The sequence below is a fragment of the Leptonychotes weddellii genome, chromosome 2 (genome assembly GCF_054177405.1).
Source record: "Leptonychotes weddellii isolate Sample4059 chromosome 2, ASM5417740v2, whole genome shotgun sequence".
In the NCBI taxonomy this organism is placed as follows: Eukaryota; Metazoa; Chordata; class Mammalia; order Carnivora; family Phocidae; genus Leptonychotes; species Leptonychotes weddellii.
In genome coordinates, this window is record NC_138370.1 from 121,924,598 (window position 1) to 121,947,485 (window position 22,888).

Below are 22,888 nucleotides of genomic sequence, written 5' to 3' on the forward strand. Positions count from 1 at the left end.
CCACGTCGTTGCAAATGGCAAGATCTCATTCCTTTTGATGGCTGCATAATATTCCATTGTATATATATACCACATCTTCTTGAAAAATCTCAAACAATTTAACTTTAAAACCTAAAGGAACTACAAAATGAGGAACAAATGAAACAAAGTTAGCAGAAGGAAAGAAATAATAAAGATATGAGTGGAAATAAATGGAAAAAAAAGAAAGAAATGAAATAGACCTAAAAGGGCAATAGAAAAGATGAATGAAACTAAGAGCTGGTTCATTGAAAAGATAAACAAAATTGACAAACCATTAATTAGACTCACTAAGAAAAAAAAAGGGTGGCTCAAATAAATAAAATCAGAAATGAAAGAGAATTTTAACTGATACCACAGAAATACAAAGGATCGCAAGAGACTACTATGAACAATTACATGCCAACAAACTGGACAAGCTAGCAAAAATTATCAAATACCTAGAAACAAACAAACTTCCAAGACTGAATCAGGAAGAACAAAAAATGTGAACAGACTGATAATAGCAAAGAGACTGAATGAATCAGTAATCAAAAACTTCCCAACAAACAAAAACCCAAGACCAGATGGCTTGACTGGTGAATTCTAACAGACATTCAAGGAAGATTTAGTACCTAGCCTTCTTAAGCTCTCCCAGAAAACTGAAGAGGACAGAATGCTTCCAAACTCATTTTATGAGGCCAGTATCATTACCCTGATACCAAAATTAGACAACAATGCCACAAAAAAAAGAAGAAAATTACAGGTCAATAACCCTGATGAACACATATGCAAAAATCCTCAACAAAATATTAGCAAACCAAATTCAAATATACATTAAAAGAATCATACACCATGACTAAGTGGGATTTATTCCAGGGATTAAAGGATGGTTCAACATGTGTACATCAATCAATGTGATACAGATTAACAAAATGAAAAATAAAAATATGATCACCTCAATAGATGCAGAAAAAGCATCTGACAAAAGTCACATCCATTTGCAATAAAAACTTTCAACAAAGCAATTAAAGAGAGAACATACACACCTTAACATAATAAAGGTCATATACAAACCCACAATTAATATACTAAATGATGAAAAGCTGGAAGCTTTTCCTCTAAGATCAGGAACGAGACAAGGATGCCCACTCTCCCCACTATTACTCAACATAGCACTGGAATACCTAGTCACAGAACTTAGGCAAGAAAGAAAAAAAAAAAGGCACCCAAATAGGAAAGGAAGATGTAAAATTGTCCATGTCTGCAGAAGACATGATATTATATATAAAAAAAGATGAAGACTACACCAAAAAACTATTAGAACCAATAAAAAAATTCAGTAAAGTGGCAGGGTACAAAATCAATATACAAAAATCAATTGTTTCTACACACTAACAACAAATTACCAGAAAGAGAAATTAAGAAAACAATCCCATTTACAATTGCACTGAAAAGAATAAAATATCTAGGAATAAATCTAATAAAGAAGGTGAAAGATTAGTATACTGGACACTGCAAGACAGTGATGAAAGAAACTGAAGATAATACAAAGAAATAGATATTCCATGCTCATGGATTAGAAGAATTAATATTGTTAGGATGTACATATTACCCAAAGCAATCTATAAATTCAAAGCAATCCCTATCAAAATTCCAATAGTATTCCTCATAGAAATAGAACAAATAATTCCAAAATTTGTATGGAACCACAAAAGACCCTGAATAGCCAAAGCAATCTTGAGAAAGAACAAAGAAAGATATCAAGCCTCCTGATTTTAAACTACAGTACAAAGCTATAGTAATTAAAACAGTATGGTATTGACATAAAAAGACATATGGATTGATGGAACAGAATAGAGAGCCCAGAAATAAAACCATACATATATAGTCAATTAATCCACAACAAAGGAGGCAAGGATATACAATGGAGGAAGGACAGTCTCTTTAATAAATGGTGTTGGGAAAACTGAACAGCTACATGCAAAAGAGGGAAACTGAACCAATACCCCACACCACATACAAAAATTAACTCAAATAGATTAAAGACTTGAAAGTAAGACCTGAAACCATAAAACTCCTAGAAGAAAACACATTTGGTAAGCTCCTCAACATTGGTCTTAGCAGGGGTTTTTTTTGATGACTACAAAGGGCAAAAATAACAAAATAAACAAATGGGCCTATATCAAACTAAAAAGCTCTGAACAGCAAAGGAAACCATCAACAAAATCAAAAGGCAAGCTGGTGAATAGAAGAAGGTATTTGCAAATCATATATCTAATAAGGGATTAATATCTAAAATTTGTAAAGAACTCACACAACTCAATAACCAAAAAAATCCAATTTAAAATTGGGCACAGAATCTAAATAGACATTTTCTCAAAGACATACAAGTGGATAACAGGTACATGAAAAGAAGCTCAACATCATTAATCACCAGGGAAATGCAAATCAAAACCACGAGTTATCACCTCACACCTGTCAGAGTGGCTATTATCAAAAATAATGGTTGGCAAGGATGTGGAGAAAAAAAGAACCCTCATGCACTGTTAGTGGGAATGTAAGTTAGGGCAGACACTGGAAAAGAGAATGAGAATTCCTCAAAAAATCACCAAGAGAATGACAATATGATCCAGCAATTCCACTTTGGGGTATATATTGGAAGAAAATGAACACACTAGTTTGAAAAGATACATGCACCCCTGTGTTCCTTGCAGCATATTTACATTAGCCAAGATATGGAAACAACCTAAGTGTCCATCCATACATGAATGAATAAAGATGTGGTGTATACACACACACACACACGCACGCACACACAATGGAATACTACTCAGGCATCTTAAAAAATGAAATCTTACTATTTGTGACAGTAATGGACCTTGAGGATACTATGCTAAGTGAAATGAGTCAGAGAGAGAAAGACAAGTATCAGCGATTTCATTTTAAGTGAAATCTAAAATACAAAACAAACAAAACCAAACCAAACTCAGTCTCATAGATACAGAGAACAGGGTGGTGGGTGCTGGGGGGAAGGGATTTGGGGGAGGGGACAAAATGGGTGAAGGGAATCAGGAGGTACAAACATTCAGTTATGAAATAAATAAGCCAAGGGGATATAATGTACAGCACAGGGAATAAAGTCAGTGTTACTGTATTAACTTTGTATGGTGACAGACGGTAACTAGACTTATGGTGGTGATCAATTTGCAATGTATACAAATGTTGAATTATTACATTGTACACTTGAAACTAAAAGAATATTGTATGTTAACTACACTGCAATTTAAAAAATGGCAAAAAGAGGACACACTGCTTTTAGAGATTTGCTGTCCATCATTTCATTCCTGCCAGTCTCAGAAGATCCTATACTGAAATCAGTGCTCCATGGAATATAAGAATGCATACACATACAATTACTAAGTACCACGATCATATCTATGGCAGCAGAATTAACAAGTGAGGTATTTATTCACCAGTGTGCTAACTCCCAAAGAAGGTAAAAAATAGCTTAGGATTATGTTTTAATTACACACTTGGTTATAAAACTAAACCTGACAGAGTCCTATCATGTTAAGTCTATAAATGAAGAGTCTACTGAGTATAATGAACCCTTTTTGGGCTGCAACCAGCCAGGAGTGAAATTCGTCTGAGGAGACAACATGCTTGGCACATAATGTGACAGTAAGGGTCTGGCTCTGTGTTCCCAGCCTATACAGCTCCCACATCTCAATCAAGTTTCACTGCTCTCCATGAACCACCCTGTTTATAAGAAGTGACTCTCATGACATGATTAAAAACTTTGTTCTTTTTTAAAAATAAGTAAGATTAAAAAAGACAATTGCTAGTTCCAGTGATAAAGTGAATGATCTAGCCAAAAAATATTTCATAAATGATTTTTTTTTTTTTTTAAGATCTTTTATGTATTTATTTGACAGAGAGAGACACAGCGAGAGAGGGAACACAAGCAGGGGGAGTGGGAGAGGGAGAAGCAGGCCCCCCGCCGAGCAGGGAGCCCGATGCAGGGCTCGATCCCAGAACCCTGGGATCATGACCTGAGCCGAAGGCAGACGCTCAACAACTGAGCCACCCAGGCGCCCCTGATTTTAGTTTCTATTTAACACCATTGCAAGTTTAAGGCAATCAGTTACAGCTTTCTTTCAACGTTTATTACATTTAATGGTAGAAATAATGGAATTTACAAAGATTTCAGGATGTATTCCTTATTCACGTTAAAGAGGTCTCCTCTCCAAACAACTATAACTTGTTAATAAGGGGATTAGGAATCCTTTGGATAGTTAAATTTTATTTATTTAATCCCTGAAAATATTGCTGCTATTGGATATTGTACTTGCTATTAACTTGATTGTTTTCTTAATATTTTACATTTTTAAAGAATCCCAGAGCTCTAGGGAAGTGTACCCCAGGCAAATCACTTACCCAAACTGAGTGGTCTGTGCTTACAAACTTCACTGATGACTGCTTGCAGATTCGCAGCTATCTGGTTACTTAGCATATCCAGCTGAAATGAAAGGATATATAACAATAATGTGAAAGTGAGAAGATAATACAACTTCTGGTAACTGCACAAGTATTTATTTTAGTGTTTTTCAAATATTCAACTAATGCAAACTATTAGGAGACATTACTGTGAAAGAAAAAAACTTCTGTAACTCTTCTTTTAGAATGCTACATTCACATGTCTTTACATGTCAAGACTTAATTATCTTACGGAACATGTCTTAGTAAAGTATTTTGAAGTTGCTCTACTTGAGATTCCTTGATTTCCAAGTATTTTCCCCAAAGCACATCCTGAGGCAGAATACACCATCCCCTGATCCCTACACCCAAGGTTTTAGGGATATTTTCTTGAAGTTTTTTGTTGATTTACTTTTATTTTTTATTATTTTTTTTTTAAGATTTTATTTATTTGAGAGAGAGCACAAGCAAGGGGAGTTGGGCAACAGGGACAAGCAGACTCCATGCTGAGAGCAGAGCCTGACATCGTGCCCAGAGATCATGGCCTGAGTGGAAGTTAGACACTTAACCGACTGAGCCACTCAGGCACCTCTGTTATTGATTTACTTTTAAAGGAAACTAAGAAAATGCTTAGAAATTCATGCTTTCAGGAGTACAAAATAAGACTACTTAACCACACACATTCACACAACACATATCTGATACAGAGACATCTTCAGGATGCTATGGTAACACTCTATGCAATAACAAATATCCTGCTATTCAATGAGAATTATAGTAAGTAAATATATAGTGAACAAGCCCTATTCATAAAACCTAGCTCACAACTTTGGAAAGTGCTTATGTTTATCATTCAAATTCAATGCATGTTACTCTTCTAAAATATACCAGTTAAAATCAGTTATATTACATCCCAATGTTTAAAGGATTTTACACTTTACCAAACGAATCAATTTTTTAAAAATTCATGTAAAACTCGTAATAGCGTAACTGGCAAAAAAAAAAAAAAAATCACATGGTAATAGTTCAAGTTCAAGCAAGGTTTCTATTTTCCAGGGACTCTGAGACCCCTGTGAGAAATGTGCTCTGTAAGCATGAAGAGAATTCCTCATGAAAAAAAAATATTCTCATCATCACCAGACAACATTTGACACTCACTTGGACATGATACAATATCAAACCCCAAATGAGAAGGTTTGGACATTATTGGAGGAATTTTCACTTAAGCCAATCCACAAGTGGGAGTTCTGAGAGAAAAAAAAAAAAAAATCAAGCAATGCTTAATTCACCTTCTTAAGTCCAGAGAACTTACAGCTTTAATCAAGTAGTTCACTGGCAGGAAAAGCACCTGCTATGTTAAAAAACAAAACAAAACAAAGTAAAACAAAAACTAATGGTATCAACATGTGTCTCCATTCATTCCTCTCTTAATTCTCCACATTAATCAAATTGTCCTTCTTTCTCTTATCAACTGAAGTAACCACCACAGCCCTAGAAGTTCCTTCACCCTTTGTTAAAGACCTATAGCTACCTTAAATTTGGGAAAGTAATAGATACAAGAAAAAGCAAGATGTCCAACATATGCTTTTCCTATTTACAATTAAGTTATGCTCTACACTGTTATACTATAATATACTGAACTAATATATCAAACAATACTTTTGTGGACTTATACTGCTTACAGTTAGCTTAAATAAGATGCTAAACACATGCAACATACACTTCCTCTGTGACTTTCATTATTAGGATGACTTCAAGGATTTCATTAAGTTCTAAAATATATAAAAATGTCTTCGAACACAGTTTACATTTTTGTCCAAATTTTAGCACCTCTAATCTTTAGTACTGTGTCCTCTGCTGAATTTTAAAATATTTATAACCGTAGTACTTCATTTTACCTTTTTTTAAGATGTTATATAAAATTATGAAAAATCTATATATTTTATGGTTTATCTAAACCATAAAATGTGATTACTTAATTGGCTACTGATGTTAATTATGGTCAAAAAAGTATGCATGCATGAATTTTATCAAAATTTGCATAGGAAATGTATTTGGGCTGAAAATAACCTAGAGATAACTCAGGAAAGCAACATTTGCTTGCTTCTCTACCTCTATCTCAGTTACTCTGCACTTCATGGTGCTCTCATGCAATAACAATTTGTAATCTTACAAAGGTAAGGATGGACCATTTTGAGATGATTTATTATCTGTTAGATTCTCAGTATCAAAGCATAAGACTTGGTATACCAAAGGAAAAAAAAAAACTGGGATTGGTGGACCCTGAACTACAGTAAGCATCATATTTGCACATGTGCATACATGTGCATTTGAGTATCTAATTACAGTACAATTACATCTAATTGAGTATCTAGTTACAATACTATTTATGTTTAGCTAAAGTGACTGCCCACTACAGGACAAGATAGTTATTCCTCATTCTGTAGCAGATATGGTTTCAAGAAAAGACTATCTTACTGAATCCTACCTTCTGCTTAACATCTTTTACTATGTCAGAAATAACTCCCTAAATGAATACCTCCCGCTTACAACGATGTGGACGGAACTGGAGGGTATTATGCTAAGTGAAATAAGTCAATCAGAGAAAGACAAGTATCATATGATTTCACTCAGATGTGGAATATAAGAAATAGTGCAGAGGATCATAGGGGAAGGGAGGGAAAACTGAATGAGAAGAAATCAGAGAGGGAGACAAACCATGAGGGACTCCTGCCTCTGGGAAACAAATTGTGGGTTGTGAGAGGGGGGGTGGGAGGAGGGATCTCTAGTCACACTTGGAGAACTGCTAGACAAAAGGTTAAGTCTTAAAACATTTTGGAGGACTAAGGACTACAGTGTAGAAAAAGGGTTTGACTTAATTATTTACCTTTTACAGGGGAATAAAACTAAGAAACAAACAAACGACAACAACAAGCAATGTTCACATGATTTTTTAACAATCACATGATCCTCCCCAAAGTGGTCAGCTGCTGTCACTGAAATGTTCTGATAGCCCATAGATGAATGAGCATCTCTAACTGGAAACTGGAGAGAGGACTGCTCCTTTGGCAAGCACCTGTTAGAACATCTGATCTCCAAAATCTCTTCCAAATGCAATGTTCTAAGATTAAATAAAGGATGGCCTGGCATACAGTTTCTGCAGATGGGCCAATGGTCTTAATCACCATGACTCCTAACAGTCACAACCAAGAAAAGGGAAGATAATCTGTGTGCCTCCTACACAACATTAAGGAAAGTAATAAGAATAATTGATTGAATGAGCAGCTCTATTTATTGAGTAAATACTCTGTGCCAAGCTCTATTCTAAGCATTATGTAAATATTCTCATTCATTTCTCCCAAGAATCCTTTGAGATAGGAACTACTGCAATTCCTTTTTTTACCATTAGAAACTGAGACTTGGAAAACTTTGTAACCTATCCAAGGGCACACACCCCTGGTAAAGAGCAGCTCAGCAGCTGTGTGCATGAGCTCTAACTAAAGGCAGAGAAATCTAACCCTGGACACAGTTTTTAAGTGTTGGTAACCCTTATGAAAAATGAAGTATCAGTTGCCTGGAAAACACAAATGAGTTTGTTATAAACATAGGGTAGAAAAAGAGGAAACTAAGTGAAATGCTTAATGGAAAAGAAGATGCATTTAGGTGGGAAAAATATGAATTTTTCTCTCTACCAAATGAATCCTTTACTACCTTCCAAGCTTTTAGGTGGTAACACCATATAATTCAGCAACCCTTTTTTGGCTCCCACTCTATCCATCATCATGCTGGGAACTAGGAACAAAAGATGAATAAGATACAAACTTTGCCCTCAAGAAACTTACAAACTGGTAACTAAAATACAACATCACAGGTGCCATTCTAACTATATGAACAACGTAGCACCAAGGCACAGAGGAAGAAGTGACTGACTTTGACAGAGAAGGCTACCCAAAGAAGGGGGCATGTGAGTCTTAAAGATTAACTGAGTCTTAAAGGATGAAGAATTTTCAGGGACAATGAGGATCTTCTAGGCAGAAGGTGTAGCACGAGATAATGTGATAACAAGGTAGAACAGGTGACCATAACGTGGCTCACTATATCTAGGCCCAGCGTTGCAAACTCAAATGCCTACAGTGGCCAGAGCAGGTAATGTGCAGGATTGAGGAGGACTAGGTTTGGGTGCAATATGGCTACAACACCGGGGTGATGCAGGCTGTGCAGAAGTGGACAGTACCACTCCATATGGGGGAGGCAGGAAGCTACTCAGCACTAATAGACTGTTACACTGGGGGCTGTGGGGCCAGGGTTAACAGAATTCCTGACTTGTCAAGAACTAGAAATCTGAATTTCTTTGTGATATCATCTAGTTTTTAAATGCTGATTCAAGAAAACAAAACAAAACCACTATATGGACCCAATAAGTATGGGGACCAAATTCAGCCTGTAAGCTGCCAATCTTCAGCCTGAATCACTGAAAATAGCAAGAAATACTGAATTTGAACTTGACATAGTGATTGGAGACTACAGAAAGATTTGAATGTAAAGCTAAAGATTTTATTTAGAATTGCAAGCAGTGAGAAACTAATGTTTCTCAGCAGACAAATGGTATATCTGATCTAGGTTTTAGGAAGAATTCCACAGGAAGGAGGTAAAACAGGAACTGGCAAACTTTCTCTATAAATGGTCAGACAGCAAGTATTTTGGGCTTTGCAGGCCAGTCTCTGTTGCAACTACTCAACTCTGCCCTTTTTAGCACGAAAGAAGGACAATACATGAACGAATGAGCACAACTGTGCTCCAATGAAACGTGCCTTACAAAAACAGGTAAAGAGCTAGAAATGGTTCACAGGCCAGCCTGCAGACCTCTGGTGTGGAAGACAGACTGAAGGATGTTTGAGGAAGTGAATGGGCAAAAACAACCACTAATTTTTGCCAGATCAAAAAAGATTTTTGTTTTGTTAACAGAAAGCTTTGTTAGGTGCTGAGAGACTTTTACTATGTATCTACCTACTATGCAGATGAAGCAAAAAAAAAATGTTTTGTCAGGCTAAGTATTGCATTGCCATTTAAAGTAACAGGAGGAAAAATGTTTAGCAACTGTTTTAACAGCTGTCCTAAGCTTAGATATGTGTTTGGAAGAAGATGTTATATGGGGCTTTTCTGGAAGCTTCTTCAGGACTGATGATTAGGTCCTAAAACTGAAAGCAAAAAAAGGCACGTAGTACCCTATACTCTAAAGAAAGATGCCAACAATTAAAGGAGCCAAAAAGGTCCTATTATAATCAACATCCACCTGTGTAGAAGCAGGCCAAGTGAGGAGGCAAGGCTTCAAGCAGCTACTCTGCAGAGATAGGGGGCACCTGTCAGGAGGGGAGACTAGCTGGCTGAACATGTGCTATGAAGGACATCAAGCCAATAAAGGGCTAGCCAGAGAAGTAGCAATAATCAATGTGGGGACAAGAAATATAGGTAGGTAAGCAGAGGCATGTGCCTCTTCTCCCTTATTCCCTTCATCAGGCCTCTAACCCCAGAGGAGTCAAGCCTGGGAAGGCGATTGGGGCAAGGTATTTCAGAACTGAATCAAGTCATTGTAGCACTCTTCATGTCTACAGTGGGAGGAGGTGTGAGTGAAAACTTAATAAAGCCCGCCTCACTTTAGATCACATGGGCCATAAAAGCCTGGTTCCAAACTGGGCAAGAGAAATCTTTGCCTAGGAACTGGATCAGACTGCACTTTTAATTACTGGCAGTCACTGGAATTGTGAGATCTATCTCACATGCCAGAGAAGGGAACAGAGAAAGGAAAAAGTACACGTGGCACAGCTAGAATCAGAGAGCGGAGAAAACCATTCCATGTTTGGATCCCACTAAATTCAGACTTTTCAATAAAGAGTTACACATTTATATACAGAACTGTATTTCTGTACAGATGAAAGACATGCACTTATGTTCACAGGAATGATATACATGATGAGAGATACCAGAAACAGTCTAAATGCCCAAGAAAAGGAATAAGGCTGAATATATTATGAGATATCTACATGACATGACAATATAGCTATTAAAATTTTATCTTGCAAGAATTTTAGTAATTTGGAAAAGTATTCAAGAAACAGTATTTAAGGAAAAAGAGAATACAAAAGTTAATATATAGTATGATAGCAACGTTACCAAACGCAATCTTTGAATGAATTTTATATTCTTATGCTATTTAATATTTTTCAAATATTTTATTATGTACTTGTTAATAAAAAAATTAGTTCCAGTTTAGCATTTAAAATTACAAAACCAGGCCTTTATGATGCTACAAATTACAAGGCATACTTTACTTCTTCATGTTTTTTTGAAATGAGACTCATTCATGGTGATAGTGGAGGAAAGAGCGAAACCCCGCCCTCACCACCACCACAGCTGCAACAGGCTAATTCTGTTGTTACAGCTTAGATAATTTTTAAGTATATTTTCAAGATTAAAAGGCAGTTACATTGGCCTTTTTTAGGTGTACAGTTCCATGAATTTTAACTCACACATACATTTGAGGAACCACCACCATAATATATGATAAACAACCAAAAAACCTTCATTTGATCTCTCATAGCCACTCCTAACCCTTGTAACCCTTGCTGTCACTATAGCGTTGTCTTCCCAAAAATGTCATACAAATGGAGTAACAGTATGTAACCTTTTTTTCTTTCCTTTGTAATTTTTTTAAAAGTGTGGTAGGTAAAATATACACAGCATAAAATTTACCGTTTTAACTGTTTTGAAGTATGCGGTTAAGTGGCATTAAGTACATTCTCATTGTTGTGCTACTCTCAACACCATCCATCTCCAGAACTTCTTCCATCTTCCTCGTCTAAAACCGTACCCATTCAACACTAGTTCTCCATTCTCCCCTGCCCCCAGGCCCTGGCAACCACCATTCTGTTGTCTGTCTCTATGAAAATGACTGCTCTAGGTACCTCAAACAAGTGGAATCATAAGAGTATTTATCCTTTGTCAACTGGTTTACTTCATTTAGCATGTCTTCAAGGTTCATACATGTTATATATAGCACGTGTCAGAATTTCCTTCCTTTTTAAGACTGAGTAATATTCCAATGTACATACAGGCATACTTCGTTTCCTTGAGCTTCACTTTATTGTACTTCACAGATACTGTGTTTTTCACAAATTGAAGGTTTGTGGCAACCTTCTATTGAACAAGTCTACCGGCACCATTTTCCCAACAGCATTTGCTCAATTCATATCTCTGTCATATTTTGGTAATTCTCACAATATTTCAAACTTTTTCACTATTATATTTGTTACAGAGTCAATCGATACAAGGAACTTCACTGCTGACTGCTTTTAAGAAATTTCCACAGCCACCTCACCTTTAGCAAGCACTGCCCTGATCAGTCAGCAGCCATCAACATCAAGGCAAGACCCTCCATCATCAAAAAGATTACAACTCACTGAAAGCTCAGATGATGGCTAGGATTTCTTAGCAATAAAATAATTTTTAATTAAGGTATGCACATTGTTCTCTTAGACATAATACTACTTCACACTTTAAAGGACTACTGTATAGTATAAACATAACTTTTATATGCAGTAGGAAGCCAAAAAATTCATTTGACTCACTTGACTGCAGTATTTACTTTACTGCAGTGGCCTAGAACTGAACCTGCAGTATCGCCAAAGTACACCTGAATATACATTTTGTTTATCCATTCATCTGTCATGGACAATTGGGGTACTTCCACTTTTCGGCTATTTGAATAATGCTGCTATGAACATGGCTGTACATACACCTGTTTGAGTTCCTGCTTTCAATTCTTTGGGGTATATTATCTATAACTAGAATCTATGGATCTATGGTAATTCCATATTTAATTTTTTGAGGAACTGTCATGTCATTTCCCACAGCAACTGCACCATTTTGTATCCCCACCACCAATGCACAAGGGTCCCAATTTCTCTGTATCCTCGCCAACACTTATTTCTGGGGGTTTTTTTTATAATAGCCATCCCAGTAAGTATGAAGCAGTATCTCATTTTGGTTTTAATGTGCATTTTCCTGTTGGCTAATGATGCTCAGCCTCTTTTCATGTCTTTATTGGCCATTTGTATATCTTATTTGAGAAATGTGTATTGAGATCCTTTGCTCATTTTTGAATTATTTATCATTTTATTATTGAGTTACAGTGGTCCCCCCACTAACGTTCCAAGACCTCCAAGTGGATGCCTGAAACTGCAGATAGTACCAAACCTCTATACTAGGTTTTCTCCTATACATACATATCTATGATAAAGTTTAACTTATAAATTAGGCACAGTAAGAAATGAAAAATAATAAAATAATTATAATCATATACTGCAATAAAAGTTACATGAATGTGGTCTGTCTCTCAAAATATCTTACTGTACTATGCTCACCCTTCTTGTGATGCTGTGATATGATAAAATGGCTAATGGTGGGGCACCTGGGTGGCTCAGTCAGGTAAGTGTCTGACTCTTGATTGTGGCTCAGGTCATGAGCTCAGGTTTGTGAGATCAAACCCTGCGCCGGGCTCCACGCTCAGCAGAGAGTTTGCTTGAGAGTCTCTTTCTCTCCCTCTCCCTCTGCTTCTCCCCACTGCCTGCTGTCTCTCTCTCAAATAAATAAATAAATCTTTTTAAAAAATGCCTACATGGGGCGCCTGGGTGGCTCAGTTGGTTAAGCGACTGCCTTCGGCTCAGGTCGTGATCCTGGAGTCCCGGGATCGAGTCCCGCATCGGGCTCCCTGCTCGGCAGGGAGTCTGCTTCTCCCTCTGACCCTCCTCCCTCTCATGCTCTCTGTCTCTCATTCTCTCTGTCTCAAATAAATAAATAAAATCTTTAAAAAAAAAAAATGCCTACATGGTGAGATGAAGTGAGGTGAGTGACTCAGGCCTTGTGACATAGTGTTAAACTGTTACTGACCTCCTGACAATGCGTCAGGAGGACCATCTACTTCCAGACCGCAGTTGACTGTGGGGAACTGAAACTGGAAAGCGAAACCACAGACAAGGGGGGACTACTGCGTAAGAGTTCTTCATATATTCTAGATACAAATCTCTTACCATATATATGATTTGCAGATATTTTCTGCCATTCAGTTGGTTGCCTTTTTACTCTGCTGATAGTGATCTTAGATGCACAGAAGTTTTACATTTTAATGAAGCCGCATTTATTTCTTCTGTTTCTGTGCTTTGGTGTCAATACATAACCTTTTGAGACTCCTTTCACTTGGGTTATAGAATGTAACCTTTTTGAGGTTCACTTAAGTTGTTCTATCAATAGTTCACACCCTTTTTGTCACTGAGTAGTATTCCATTGTATGATATACCAGATGGGGTTTTTTAATCCATTCATATATAGGACAACTGAGTTTTTTTTCCAGCTTTTGATGCTTTTCAATACAGTTCCTATAAACATGTGTTCAGATATTTGTGTGAATGTAAGTTCTGATTTCACTTTAAATGTTTCAACTCTAAGGGCACCTGGGTGGCTCAGTCAGTTAAGCATCTGACTCTTTAGGGTCATGAGTTCAAGCCCCGCATTGGGCTTCCTCTCCTTCTGGGACACAACAGGAAAGTTACATCTTTGTTATTGGCCCATAGGACCCTAAGGCTTTCTTTTTTTTCCAATCTTTTGTCTTTGCTTTTCAGATTGGATAATTCCTATGATCTTTCTTTCTTTCCTCTGTCATCTCCATTAATTTCATCTCCAGTAGTTCATAAATAATTTTTATGAGGTCCCTTTCCCAGGTTCCCCCCGCTCCTTGATCTTCCCAGTACTTTCTGGTTCCCTAAGGCCCTCCTTTTGGAACCTTGGCCAGAAAGCTGGGGCTTTATTTACCCTATTTTGCCACTTACTCTCTGTAACTGCTCCTGCATTGGGGGCCAACTGACAGGACAGAGAAAAGAAGCAAAGACAGTATGCCCCCCCTCTTGGGACCACAGATCCTCCAGTCAGAAAGGAAGGTTCCCCTTCTCAAATTTTAGATACCTGTACCCTTTCCTGCACCAATTGTCCCCACTAGGATCCATGATCTCTACTTCTCAAGCCTGAAGTAAAGGGCTTCTCCTGAAGCTCTCTCTGCCTGTGCCAATGTCCACTTCCCAGTTTCAGGCTATGGTGAGACCAGTTCATGTGACAACACAAGGAGAAAAATGGCAAACTCACCACCAGTGGTGAGTGGTGGTACTTCAAATTCTGGTCTTCCGTAATTTGCCTGTTACTATTTACTTTTCAGAGTCTTCATTTTTTTTTTTAAGATTTTATTTATTCATTTGAGACAGAGAGATACAGAGAGAGAGATCATGAGCAGGGGGAGAGGCAGAAGCAGTCTCCCTGCTAAGCCAGGAGCCCAATGCGGGGCTCGCTCCCAGGACCCCGGGACCATGACTGAGCCGAAGGCAGACGTTTAACCATCTGAGCCACCCAGGCGCCCCTTTTCAGAGTCTTCAAATAGCTACTCCATGCATTCTGTCCAGGTTTTATAATAGCTGCATTCAGTGCGAGAGACAGGTTGTCATGTGATTACACCATATCACCTGGAACCAGATCTTCAGGCTTTTGTGTTATGTATTTATATTTTAGGGTCGGGAAACTTTTTCTGCAAAGAACCAGATGGTAAATATTATAGGCTTTTAAAGCCACATATGATTTTTGCTGCATATTCCCTTTTTTTCACAACCCTTTAAAAGATCATTCTAAGCTCACAAGTGGTACAAAAACAGACTCGCAGAGCCACTGTCTGCCAACTGCTGTATTAGAATACATTATTTGTCTCCAAATATATAAAAATTCATGCAAAAGGCAAGTTGTGGTATGAGTTATGCTTTACATTACTTTAACAAGTTCCTAACTTTCAGGGCCCCTGGGTGGCTCAGTCAGTTAAGCATCTGCCTTCAGCTCAGGTCATGATCTCAGGGTCCTGGGATCGAGCCCCGCGTCGGGCTCCCTGCTCAGTGAGGAGTCTGCTTGTCCCTCTCTCTCTGCCCCTCCCTGCCTCGCTCGTGCTCTCTCTCTATCTCAAATAAATAAAATTAAAAAGAAAAATTCCTATGTTTACCAAAATCTAAATGGGGGGAAGGAGGGTGCTCTCAGGCAACAGCAGCTTTCATCATTGCTTATGCTAAAGCTATTTGGAAAATACTTAATTTTGTGTTTCTATTTAATATATTTAATAATTCATAAAGGGTCTTATTGGTGTTTTATTGTTTACTATATATACTGTATTAGTGAATGTTATTTGTTTGAAAGTAACACTGATGACACTCACAAGGAATCATCTTTCAGATCCATTCAATGTCCTCTCCCAGCATTTGGATAAAAACAGACTGCAGTAAAAGCTATCAAACTTATCACTGGTCTTTGAAGTAAAGTTAACAAAAGAAAGCTGTGTATGCAGTATACTGACAACTACTTATTAACAAATGGATTAAGAAAGGAAAGCAACTCAGTGTACTCTCCTTTTACATGTTACGACACACTCATATTTTTCATCATGTTATTCTATTAATCAATGATCACTACATTATTGAGTTAATGCAATGAATTAAAAAGAAAAGTTAGCAGTTTTTTTCAAATGGTATGGTTTTTTTTATGCTATTATTTATATCTGATAGAAGGGGAAAGTCACACCTTCAATTCCCAAAAGTTCTGGGAAATTATCTTCTAATTTCATGACAATATAGGTAAGAAAATTGGAAATAATAATAAATGATTCTTGACCTAATACTCCTACTGGTAATAACACTGATGACTATCCATCCAAAGGATGTAACATAACATACTACAAGGATTATTCATCCCAGTTAAATACACATCTCTCACAATAAAGCATCAAGCAGAATGCTGGCACATATTGGGTTCTGGATAAATATTTGTTTCTCTCTCCTCTTTCTTAGCCCCATACTCTTGAAGATCTAAGATCTATCTCCAATCTACTTCCTTCTTTTTTAATGAGAACTAACAAGTACAGAATTTGACTTTTACATTCTACAGTTTATTTTCTTCTCTTTATAATTCCCTTACCTATGAGACAGCACACTGTAGTACACCAGAAATAATACAACAAATGAAAAGTTAATTATCAACTGGAAGGAATGCAAGAAAAGGAGGAGGGCAAGTGGTAGTGAGCTATGAGCCAATGGGCTACCACTTTTTATCCAACTATGGCTTCTATCTAACTGATTTAAGCAATAATCGTCACTTGCCACTTTCACAGTTTATGGGCCTCGTTGCTATAAAATAAGCCTTCAATTTCCGCATACTGTATTATCCACATCTTGTTTAACTGAACTTCAACATATTGACTTTTCCTGTTGTAACATGTTCACTAAAACTGGAGGCTCTGATTTCAACACAAGATTTTACTATGTTTATATTCCCTTACCCTGAACTTTTTTATTTTTGTTACAATATACTTCAGCTTTTATCAGTTGCCAGGTTAACAATATTTCTTGCCACAAAACAATTCACTATTACATAAGCAAAGCATAGTGATACAAGCCTATGAATGAACCATGTCTACAACTTTAAAAAGAAGAAAAAGCACATCAAAGACACTGCCTTTATATTGTGTCAAAGATCCAAGTATTTTTGAAACCTGAACAAGAAACACTAGTTAAATTAGGTCTTGGCATGATTTGGTATAAATGTAAATCTGAGCTGTCTTACCCTGTTTTTTCCTTTTAGAAAATGAGCATAGGTTTTATCTGCCGATATCTTTATCATTTAAAAGTCTTCAAAATCTGGTTATTTATATGACTGTAAAAGGGCTATAGCTGCTTTTCCTTTAATGCTATGGTAACTGTTCACATCAAAGCCAGTCTATTACATAATGCATATTTTAAAGATATTCCTCAAAATTTCAATACTATTTAGTGAAGTTTTTACAAGTGTTCCTCATTCAAAATCATTCAAGATTTTATGTTCTAATTATCCAAAGGATACAAACATAGTGATTTGAAGGGGTACATATTAATAAATTAAAAGAACAGAAATAGTTTCTAAACTGAAACAGAACAAATGACACACATATTTTTAAAGTATATAGTTGCTTTAGAACACTCTCTTTTATTTACTTGTTTTTATAGTATACTAGTGGGATCTTGTCCTGTAATATAAGAAAATAATAGGAAATGTAAGACTTCATTCACTCACAGGAGGAATCAATGTTTCATAATAAATTTACTGATGCCACTAATTTGGAATTAATAATAATTCACAGACCATCAAATGTTTTTAAAAAGTTTATAACGTAACAAATGAATACTATGATTACAGGAAAACATTTAAACATCTTTAGAGAACAAACTTTAGTATTAAAAACATTTTTAACTAGGCATTTGTGATTAAATAGGCATTAATGATATAGCATTATTAACTCAGGCAGCATCTACCAGGCAACATTTTGTGATGAGATAACCTATCTAATCAAAGTTAATTAACTTGAATGCCACTGAAAAACTATTCTGTGGTATTCACTTCCCACTAATTCATACTAATTTTCCCATAAATTTAATTATATTTTTGTCTTTCCAATATATAGGTGGACAGCCAAAGAGGGAAGGTTGAGTAGAAAAGAAGTAAAAAAAAGAAAAGCAAAAAGGAGAGGGAGGAAGAAAATAGAAAAGAAAAACTTCAGAGAGCTATTAGAAGAAAAAATAAGGAAAGAGAAGGAGGTGAAGGAAGAAAGAAGGGAAAGGGGAACCTGAAAACAAACCTTACTACTACTGCTGCTTATTATTAATTATTATTATTATTATTGTTGTTATTATTATTATTGAGCCAAGCCTCATCTAATCCCCTCCTGCCAGAGTTCTGAAAGCCAAATCAGGGGAGGGGGAAGGGGACAGGGGATAGCGGAAGGATTTCTCAGCATCAGTATGCATAGATTCACTAATCTCCATTTCAATTTTCTCAACTCCCAACCTCCCCCAGGTTAGAAACTGTTTTAATCTTTCCATCCATCTGCTAGCATGGGAAAGGGCAGTTACCCAGTGTTGTGAAGTATATAAGAATCTTCAATAGTTTTAACTAATGCTCCCTATTTTAGAGGGTTTGGGTCCCATCCCCAGAAATACCACTAACCAGTTCCAGAGGTACCTAGAGGGAGATCCCAAGCCTTTTGCAAGATCCTGAAATGTAGACTATACTAGTTCTTTTGGCTTTCTCCATTGCTGACTTAGATTTGGCATTTTCTACTCAGTTATCACTGTGATGTTCAATACACTATCTTTACCTGGAAGCCTCACAATACATGTTATTTTCAAGTGTCACTGGTATACTTGAAAAAAGAATACCAATCTTACACCACAGGCCATAATGAAAGACTCCAGAAATTTTTAAAAAGTAGAAAACTACAAACAATGCATTCTTCAACAATAAGGCAGTCAAACTAGAATATAACTAAAACGTAAACAAGTCAAAAAAGGTTCCTAATATTTTTTAAAAAGGTTCCAAATTTTAAAATACTCTGCCAAGTAAGATTAAAAAGTACCATGACACATTATTTAAAAAATAATGACAAGAAAGCTAAATATCAAGACATATAATCAGGGCAAAATCACAGATTTAAACTCTTTGGAATTTAAGAAACAAAGGGCAAGGGGGAAAAAAGAGAGAGGGAGGCAAACCATAAGACACTCTTATAGTAGAGAACAAACTGAGGGCTGCTGGAGGTGGGGGGTGGGGGGAAGGGCTAAACAAGTGATGGGTACTAAAGAGGGCACTTGTTGGGATGAGCACTGGGTGTTATATGTAAGTGATAAATAACTAAATTCTACTCCTGAAACCAATACAACCCTATATGTTAACTAATGAGAATTTAAATAAAAACCTGAAACAAACAAACAAAAAGAAAACTTACAAATCTGATATAAAACTTAGAAAATTAGAAAACCAACAACAGCAAAAATCTCAGGGTAACAGGATAAAGAAAAAGAGCAAATAAATAAATTATAAATAGGAAAAGGTACCAATAAACAAATTCTAAAAGCCATACTAAAAAATAAAACTACTTTGAAAAGCATATAGAGGAGAATGTTCTATACTTAGGCTCTGTGTGAGAAAATATGTAACGGTGAAACGTTATGAAGTCTGCAACTTAATTTTCTGTGTTTTAGAAAATAAAAAAAGATATTTATGGGCGCCTGGGTGGCTCAGTTGGTTAAGCGACTGCCTTCGGCTCAGGTTATGATCCCGGAGTCCCTGGATCGAGTCCCGCATCGGGCTCCCTGCTCGGCAGGGAGTCTGCTTCTCCCTCTGACCCTCCCCCCTCTCATGTGCTCTCTCTCTCTCATTCTCTCTGTCTCAAATAAATAAATAAAATCTTAAAAAAAAAAAAAAGATATTTATTACTTTCTCTAAGCAAACTATTTTTACTAGGTTTTCTAAGCAAATGCGGAAAATTAGTGAATCTATGTGATGAGAATATAGTATATAGGTGTTCACTGTACTAGTCTTTCAACTTTTCCATTCATTTAAAATTTTTCAAAATAAAAAACTGAAGAAAAATATGCAGACATTGAGGACATTTACAAATAAGAGCTTAACTAGAGGTAAAAAATTATAAAGCAAGAAAATGTGTGGTATTTAATTTCTTTACTTTCTTACCAGAAACATAATGAATATTGTTTATTTGCCCTTCAGATTTTCTTTTCTAAAGTGCTATGAACCCTGGACCCTCATTGTTCTAAGATAAAATTAAGATAAAACATCAAGATTCCTGATTTTATGGTTTTTTAGAAAATATTATAATGAAAAGTCATTTAAAAAATCCTCACTTTATTTACATGTATACTTGAAAAGAATTCCTTTGAAATGAAAAATTAAAACAAAAAGTTGACTGGAAATACAGCAGGTCTTCACTAACCATTCTTTCAAAAACCAAACACTTTTTATAAAGTGTGGAAAATTCTGACAAGTTGCTGTGCTGACAGCAAAACAATAAAGGAAACAAGACTACAAAAAAAAACTATCTGAAACTAAGTAGATTCATAGTACATTGCACCCTTTAAAAGGTCCAGTGTGCATTACAATGCAAACCTATGTCTTTATCCTCAAACTTTATCCAACTTTGTTAATCACAAAAGACTTTTCAATTTTAAAATCAAAGCCTAAAACCCATGGAAACTACAATGAGTACTTCTACATATATGAGATTCTAATAAAAGCTGGATTCAGACATAAAAGTTAGCTCAGTTGAGGGGGCCAGGTTAAAAAAAAAAAGCTTAGTGCTAGTTGAAAACATATATACAGAAACATGGGGCTGATTTTATAGGCTCTTTTAGGAGTATATGTAACAGGCCATGAGAGTCATATAATTTATTATGGTATTAAATACTATGATAGGCTAAATACACCAAGTAAGCACACTGCAAATTTTCTTTTAAACTATAGTGCATGTCCTCTGTTCCGGATAAATGTTTCCTACTACAAGTCTTAATGTGCCATATTTTACAGCTCTGGTAGTTTTTTCCTAATGAAAAGTTCTGTCCCTTAATCTCCACCATTCTCAGCAACTACAACATTACCACACCTGTTTTGGAAATATGTGAGGCAGTCAACATTAACAAAAGTGAAAGGAGACAAAGAACATTTTAGTATTTGACGAATATAGAAGTATTATGTGTGCCTCTGTAAAATGGGAAATCCCATATTAATTGAAAATTAGAACTTTCACCTTATAATAAAGGAAAATAAGAAATAAAGGGAAATAAGAAAGCCAATCAACAATGCAGCTGTCCTATAATTACACTTAGAAGTCTGAGAAAAAGTAGGCTGGAGGCTAAGTATCTTAAATCACACAAGAAATCTATCAAAGAGAAAAAAAACAAGGCATGTTCTGAAAGCCTCACAGCTAACATAAAATGTATTTGTGGTATAAAATACTAATAGGCACCCTTTGAAAATTACTTCAAAGTCTTTATTCTGGCAGGTTTATGCTATAATATCTGGATACAGTTTAATTTTCTTGTGTAATGTCAAAATATATACCTGGCTAAACATTTCTATAATTCTCTCATTCTGAGAAATTCCAGGAATTAAAATTTTCACTTTTAATATTACTCCATTAGGACTGTTTGAAGTTGGGTATAAATCAAATTTTTATAAAACAAGACATTGATTCACTATATATACATTTAAAATGTCTTTATTTCTAACTGATCTTCAATTGGCAGTAGCTTTTGTTATTCATATATTTGTATATTCATTCATTCAACAATTATTTACTGAGCACCTACTATTTGTCAGGTACTATTCTAAGAATTGGGGATACAGCAATAAACAAAATGAACAAAAATTCCTTTTCTTATTCTTTTAGGTTTCTTGGCTCCTCCTCAGCTGTGCCAAAGCCTTAATTGTCTCTCAAATCCAGCCAGTCTTCTTTTAAATAAAGTTTTTCTGGGCACATGGCCACTCAGCTAGCACAGATTTTCAGCTAAGCCATGTGCGTAAGCTCTGAACCATGGTATGGGGGCAGAAATGAGGAGGTCAATGGTTCACATGCTTGAAAGAAAGCTGCTTGCTCTCCACCTCCTTCTTGCCTCCTTCACACAGGCTACAAATCAGACATGGTATCAGCAAGATTCAACCACACAGAATAAAAAACCCTAGGAGATGGAAAAAAAAAAAGGGGTGGGGGGAAGAACCTTGACCCCGGGATGACTCTGGAGCAGAATAGCCCCAAACTGCCCACCAACTCAAACTTGGGAGAAAAATAACTTTCTACTGTGGTTAAGTCACTGTTATTTGGTCCCTTTAAAACAGCTAAACCAGGGGCGCCTGGGTGGCTCAGATGGTTAAGCGTCTGACTTCAACTCAGGTCATGATTTCAAGGTCCTGGGATAGAGCCCCGCATCGGCCTCCCTGCAGGGAGCCTGCTTCTTCCTCTCCCTCTACTGTTCCCCCTGCTTGTGCTCTCTCGCTCTCTGTCAAATAAGTAAAATCTTTTAAAAAAACAAAACAAAACAAAAACCAGCTAAACCAATATAGATGTGTAGGAGTCCACTCATCATTTTGTGTATTATTTTAAAATATGAACAATGACCCTTAATATACCTGGTATATATTTTCAGACTCCTCACAGAAGCCACCCTTGATCTACTCCATGCCATGATTACATCAATCCCTGCTTCTTTCGTGCAACTTCTTCATATTTTATATGTATCTCTATTATTACACTTACCACACTTTACTGTAGTTTATTTCCATATTTATCTCACTATTAGATGTGTCTTTCTTAAGAAAAAAGGTCTTCTTTTTTGTATCACACTATGGCAAAGAGTCAGTACTTAATATTTATTAAATAAAACACATTAAATTTGTTTTTTGTTTTGTTTTGTCTTTTTTTTTGGTTAGGTTATAAATGAACTAATAATTTTTCCTATTC

The 22,888-nt window shown here is 36.2% G+C and overlaps 1 protein-coding gene across 1 annotated transcript in view; it reads right to left on the reverse strand.

Annotated features, from left to right (window-relative positions):
• Window positions 1-22,888, reverse strand: part of MRPL1 (mitochondrial ribosomal protein L1) — a 61,333-nt gene that overhangs the window by 7,201 nt on the left and 31,244 nt on the right. Inside the window, exon 6 of the mRNA XM_081813143.1 lies at window positions 4,438-4,592. Within this exon, the coding sequence (XP_081669269.1) occupies window positions 4,438-4,592 (155 nt within the window). The remainder of the gene's footprint in view (window positions 1-4,437; window positions 4,593-22,888) is intronic.